We start from the raw sequence: 7,097 nt of genomic DNA on the forward strand, positions 1-7,097 counted from the left end.
TCAGAAAATGAACAAAAAGTATACATAGGTACATGTAATGTACTCAGTCAAAAGCCAAAAAACAACGGTATCACCAGTTACAAAACTACAAGTATATACATATCAATCTGCAGGTCTCCAAATATCAACAGAGCATTAAAACAACACTCAAAACATATTAACCCACCAGCACCTGTCAAGTAGGCTGACCAGGCAGGAGGAGCAGAAGTGAAACTAGAAAAGAGAGTGGAAGCAAGAGGGGAAAAGCAGGTGAAAGAAAAACAAAGAGGAACAAAAGAACAGATTAGAAAAAGGTCCAGAGTGAGTGCCAGGGGCGGTAAAATATATATAATACTTTCATATGCAGTATTATGCAACATAAACATACAAACATAAACAAATATCTTAGTCCAGTGCCCATGGAAATGCAGACGATATTGCCCAAGAACAGGATGGGAGGTGTGAAAATTGTGGAAGCACCTTGTTCTAGTTACATAATTCCATCCTTGATGTCAGGAAGGCTTTATAGGTGTTATCCTTTGATTTGCATGACTAAAGGAGTGAATTTTTGTCAAAACATGTGGTGAGAAGGTTTAAAAAAACATTAATGCAGAAAACAAATGGCATTGAGTGCCTCCCTTTCCTCCAAAAAATGTTCACTTCTTTACAATGCAGGAAAACTGCTGAGTCTTGACCTGTAGATTTTCCCTTCCTATGTTGCGCCATTTATTTGTTAAGAGATTTTTGTCTCCCCAATATGCAGGTCTTTGCACTATTTGCTACACTGCACTACATATACCAAGCAACTTTGCTCATCTTTGGGTGTTTTGTCTTTTGGATGTACAAGCTTCTGTCTCAGTGCTCAGTCAGCTGGGGGCACTAAAGACACAGGGATGCAATGTTTGTTAAAGAAGAACTTTAAAAGGTTAACCCTTGATTGACAGTAGGAAGTGGGTGGGTGCAATAACCAGCCTGCTATTGGCTATTGCAATTTGAAATGGCCAATAGCAGGCTGGCTATTGCTCCCAGCCACTGCAGATCAATGAGCAGAGGAACAGACCTGAAGGAGAATTTTCTCCTTCAGGTCCGCTCCTCTGCTATTGACAGCAGGCAGTGGGTGGGTGCAATAACCATCCTGCTATTTGCTATTGCAATTTGAATTGTGACTGCCCACTGCCTCCGGCCGACCCCTAGAATAGAGCACCTTTTGTTTTTTTTCTGCACACCGGTTTGAGCTAATGGTGCCAATGGACAACTTTCAATTGTGAAGGGAAGTCAGCATAAAGTGTCTTTCATCTGCTGCACCGTTACCTTGGCCAACCACATTTTTGGTCCTCAGCATTGCGTGTCATTGTGCTTTTGCAGGAGAACTTGGGCAGCACATCTGGAAACACCTGTCCTAATCACAAATTCTGCCTATGAGAGACCTTGTTATTGCAGTTAGACCATCCTGTCTTTTTCCTGTGTTTACTCTTGCCATTGCAGTGCAGGGGGATGCACTGACATGAAGTGAGATGCAATGTGATGTGAAAAAATGGAAAGTGACAGAATTTTTATGCACCACAACCCACCTCAACGCAGCATTGTGGTATAAATAGAGCACATTGAAAACAATTGTTTTCTATGTGCCCTTGCGGTGAGCCCCTGTTAATCTGTGCAGATTAACGCAAATCACCACACATGGTGTGAAATAGCCTTTAATCAAGCACTGGACCATATGCCTGTAGCCCTTAAGTGTGTGCAAGTGTAACTGAGAGCACTGATGCAGTTTTAAAGGCAAAATGTGGACACACAAAATTTTGATTTGATATGTTTTGTTTTGTTTATGCACTTTAGGTTATTAATTGAAAAGGCATCCTTACGTTACAGCAAGTGCCTAAAACCTCTGGAGATTATATATATATATATTTATACATAAATACATACATATATTTCTTGCCGCCCTTATGAATGTAGATAATAAACATTATTTTGACCTTAGGGTAATAATTCTCACCTGCACATTGCAAGAACGGTAGTTTCTGGTTGGTCCAATACAATTTGATCCCCCATCTGCCCTAAGGAAGCAATACAATTCATACTGCAGTTACAAATCTGTCCAGGTTCATTATCAGTCATCATGTTTTAACAAAATGTATGTCCTTTACCATAACTAGGCACTTTTCCACCCATATTTTGGCAAGTCTAAGGTAAGTAATTTGTCTAACATCTAAATCTCATTATGCCACCTGATCTCTCTTGCAAATATCATCCCTCTTTCATTTCTGCTCTTCCCGGGCAGATGTTTCTTGAACCTTTAACCTTGTTGTCACCAAATTCATGCTTAAAAAGCATTTCTATATCTGACCCCCAAGACACCATTACAGTTTCTGTATTCCTTTTCCCTTTCAAGATACCAGAACAACATGCATGTTGAAAGTGATCAACATATTCATCTCCACATTTTTTCCTGGTTGATTTACATTCTGATAAAACCAAAGGTGACTACTCAGGGCTGAGAGAGTTCATGAACATGACCAATAATCTTTATCTCCTTCCCAGTCTCTGTCCCAATTGTTTGGCTTGTGTCACTGAATGTTTTGGAGCCATAGTTCATGTCATGTTAGTGTATGGTCAACCAAAACTTTTTTTTCTTACCTTTCAAAACAATTACATGCAGTGTGCCAGCATTCATATGCAGCGGGTGTCACCTGATCAACAGGGGTATGTTCACAGGAAGTGTGCAGCAGAGTAATCTACAGTGTGCATGGAGCCAAATGGTTCAATGCACATTAAAATCAAGCAAAGCATGCATCTGATGCTAGAGACGAATGATTTCCTAAATGCTTATACGCATTAAGTCATCTGGCCTAATTCACTCTTTTGGCTGGACCCACCACTGCACTGTTCCGGTGTAGAGTAAAGGTACTTTAATTAATACATAGGAACACACCTTTTTATCATAAATTAATAAAAATACAAGACCAAATCTAGTGACAGGATTAACTTTATCTCTACAATGAATGAGACATCTGTCTAATCTTGTGTTGCTATTGGCAATCTTACTGAATTAACATGGTTTCCGGTAATCAGTTAATGTATAATAATCCCCTTACTGCAATCAATTAATTCAGGCCAGTTTAATTTCTATAGAGTGTCAGAGATTATCCTGATGGCAGCAAATACTGTCAAGATGAAATAGATCAAGCCAGTGTCCTTAGGGGTGACCACAGATATGAGATGTACGCCACTCTAGGTGGACGACTGTGGTTGAAATGGGAAACGGTTTAATGACTACTCACCTATCAAAATTGCACACTTAGTCAAAGGATGTTTATTTTACAGTCATTTTTAGAACAATCAAGCGGCAGTTGGATCGTCTACGGTCCATCGAATGTCTAGGTAGCTTAATGTTGTGTCTGCTAAAATCCTCAAAACCTAAACAACAAACATATACAGGAGGGGGGAGGGGGGGGGGCATTTTCTAGGTTATTTTCAAAAAGGGCATAGGGATCTGATCACCACTCTGGGAGACATTTATCATTTAACAAAGCAATGTTAACACACACCCACTGTGGTGTGAAAATTATCAATTTGCCAGCAGTGTGGCTTAAAAAAATGTAACGGGCAAATGTAAAATATTTTAAGTTATGCAATGTGAACATGTAACAAATATAAAATAGGTTTTATCCCAATTTAGCTGCAAAAGTGCAAATACACATTAAGTCTGTTGTAGTCTGACAACAGATAACTTACCTTTTTGGTGTTCATAACATTAATATATAACAAGTAAACGATGAAAAAAAAAAAACCTGAGATACACAGCATTTTGCTACCTACATGACATTCAGTGAGGCTCCATTCACAGCAATGAGTTCATGCGTGTTTGTCTCCCGCAATTGCTGCATGTCCCCATCGATTCACAAACACATAAAAGTAGTGCATGTAGCAAAGTCTACGACATGCATTCTGCAAAAAATTTTAAGGTGCACAAATGTGGAGAAAGAAAGCATGCATTTGCCTAGCTGTGTTTGGGGTGCCATTAACTGGTAATGGCACAGCAAGTGTGTTTCGCATTTTTTATGCGTATCAAGGATGCGCGTCAAAGTGCACTTTTACACGTTTGACGCACGTACACGAAACACTCAGGAGTGAATGGGGACTGAAGGTTTACATCCACTTTGACAGATCTGCAAGTGCCTACACACCCTACACTGATTTCTCTCTATGCAGTTTGTCAGCAGCACTCCCTATGCATCCCCTATCATAGATAAAGCACATTGCCAGTATGGTTGCTGTGACCCCACCCTTTTATAGTGAGGGGTGTACTTTATCCAAAACCCCCTTATTGGACCTTCTAATCAAACTGACCCAAGTTTAAAAGGCAGGCAGTGCCTTATGATTACAAAGAATTGGGTCTGGCAAAATCCTGTGTAAATTCTCCGGGACTTTGAATTTGAAACCCACAGGATTCACCAAAAACTGTCAACAGCAAACTCAACCTTATCCCTACTCCTAAGATTTGCCCCCAAAAAGTTTTACGGCAGAATGTCATATTCATAGCCTGCTGTTAGAACCCTGATAGTTCTCGTGAAAATGCCAAGTATCGGCACTGGTATCTGAACATCCCTATTAGATATACTGACAAAGCTAGAGCTTTATTAGAACACTTAAATGTAGATAAATGTAGCATGAAAATAAGAGCCATTTAGTGGAAAAGCTGTGTCCTCTAATCCAGTTTAAGCTAAAAATGTTTGTCTGAATGCTATGTATAATTAATAAAGCCTTGACAACAGCAATGAAAATGTGCAATTTGCAGTAGCTGATTGAGCCAAAACAGGTTTCAGTTGCTTGGAGTCATATGAGTAAAGGATATTTCTATGGATGGAATGGATGGTTTCAGTTAGTTACCACACTTTACTACTGTATTTGCGCAATGAAATAATATAATTTGTTACTTTTGTTAGATCCTGTCCTTGAAAAGCATATGTGAGTAGCAGCTTTTTGCTAGATACATTTTAGTTTGGTCATCTGCTTATGTTAGGAGGCAGCAGGCAGGGACTTGTATGTCAGTGAATTCTTGTGTTCCCTTAACAAGTTTTAACTAAACTTACACAACTGAAAACTAAGTGGACATCTCAGTAAACATGCAAAACAGATGAAAGAGTGCAACATAAAATTTAAAGCCTTATTTAAATGTAAAGGTATTTCTTTTTTGATGCAGCATAGTACCAGAACTTGCTAAATGTTTTTGCTACAAATTTCTGGGAGTTAGAAAATTGCTAAGAAAAAGTCATATATGTATTGTTAAGGAAGGTGAGTATAAATTCCTACATTAAAACAAGAAATATAGCTTTTCTTTGCATATTCCTTTCTACCCACTGATCTGTGTGTAACAGTACGAGGAGGGTTAAGGAACTTTAAAGCAGTGGTGGAGTGGACATTAGGTGCAATAGTCCAGGTGTGGCGGGGAGGTTTTGCTCATGGTGGTTGGGAGGAGAAAGGCTTCATTTGACTCGGGTTGGGTATATGGATACTTAATACCTGCTAACCCTTGAGAGGGAGCCAAGAGGCAGATAGATTTTGGTAGTTGGGCATTTGGTGCATTAAAAAGAGAGGAGTGGCTCATGTGGGATAACCAGGTTGGTGGCACATACCTAGGGCTATTGTATTACAAGTAATTCAAAAGCACAAGGGTGTACTTTGTTGCAGTTGTCTGGGGTATGTGAAGACACACCTATGACATGGATGCATCAGTCTAATGTAAATGTGGGCACAAGGGAGTGGTTATGTGAGTGTGTGTGTGTGTGTGTGTGTGTGTGTGTGTGTAGTGTGTGAGTGTGTGTGTGTGAGTGTGTGTGAGTGTGTGTGAGTGTGTGTGTAAGCGAATTGTAGATTGAGTACACCTACCGTAGAGAAAATGTAGTTTGGGTGTATTTGGTGGTGTGCCAGGGATAAAGGTTTGGGTGTGAGAAGCATTAGTCCATCTGCCAATGGCTGGCATGAAAGCTTTCAACCATCTTTGCTAAACGAACAAGAACAAGCGTCAGTGGAGGACACGGAGTTAGGGGTGCAAAGGGATCTGCAGGGGATGAAGTCAAAAGGGTAACTGTATATGTTTCATGATATTACTGGTTTTATTTTGGAAAGTCATGGGTGATGTGAACTTATCTTCGAAGGATGAAGCTACAGTATCTCTGAGAAAGGGTCCACAGGAAACCCTAAGAATGTTTATCACTAAAACTTAGAGAACATACAGTACATTTACGATCATTCTCGAAAATTCTACTTATACCTCTTCCTTATATACCTCTAGAACTACTTTACCCTGGATTTAACTTAAGATATGTTTTTACTTCTAATTAATATTGTAGACTGTTACATCAGTTCTGCATAGTCCACAATATGTAAGTTAGCAATCTACTGTATTTTTAAAAGAATATTTGGTGATGATGATTCTACATGTCTGTTCACTAGCAAGTCCATTAAAATGAGCAATCTACATAGTTTTGTACTCAGGTTGTGCTGAGAAAATCATTATTGTTATTTAAATTATATATAGAGGCATTGTATATAGAACATCTAACATGGTGTTATATAAAGTATGAAAATGCATAAATAATTACAATAAAATATAGAACAAAGAATGGCAACCCTGCCCAAAAACTTACAGTTTCAAAGGAAAAGTGACACAAGGGAAAAGGGGGACTGTGCAGGAGTATTTTTGTTGAAAGCAATCAGGGAAAACCAGATGGTAAGAAAAAAAAAGAACATTTTTTTTAAAATTATTGTTATACAGTGGTGGGAATTAGAGCTTGGATGTAGTTGTGGCATTGAAAGAAAATCCTTAAGCTACTTCTGTCTTAAGGATTCTGAATGTATGCTGATTCAGCACAGCTATAAGAACAGAGATGGTGCATCCTCATACAGTTCTAACATGTTTAAGTATGTGCACATTATGTGAACTGAGGTAACACACAAGACACATAGAAACTTTCTCAGCTCACAAGAATTAGGACAAGCACCCTGGATTTAGGACAAGACACTATTAAATCTCCAAAATCTTGTCTACAGTGTAAGCGACCAAGTAGATTGAGTGCTGCAATAAATATTTAATTTTGCTGCCTAGGAGATTTCTT

General features: G+C 38.9%; 1 protein-coding gene across 1 annotated transcript in view; it reads right to left on the reverse strand.

The window, feature by feature from the left end:
• PAPLN (papilin, proteoglycan like sulfated glycoprotein) overlaps positions 1-7,097 on the reverse strand; it is a 79,541-nt gene that overhangs the window by 29,375 nt on the left and 43,069 nt on the right. Inside the window, exon 5 of the mRNA XM_018571804.1 lies at positions 1,976-2,036. Within this exon, the coding sequence (XP_018427306.1) occupies positions 1,976-2,036 (61 nt within the window). The remainder of the gene's footprint in view (positions 1-1,975; positions 2,037-7,097) is intronic.

Source organism: Nanorana parkeri, unplaced genomic scaffold (assembly GCF_000935625.1).
Source record: "Nanorana parkeri isolate BGI_ZX_2015 unplaced genomic scaffold, ASM93562v1 scaffold1842, whole genome shotgun sequence".
Taxonomy (NCBI): Eukaryota; Metazoa; Chordata; class Amphibia; order Anura; family Dicroglossidae; genus Nanorana; species Nanorana parkeri.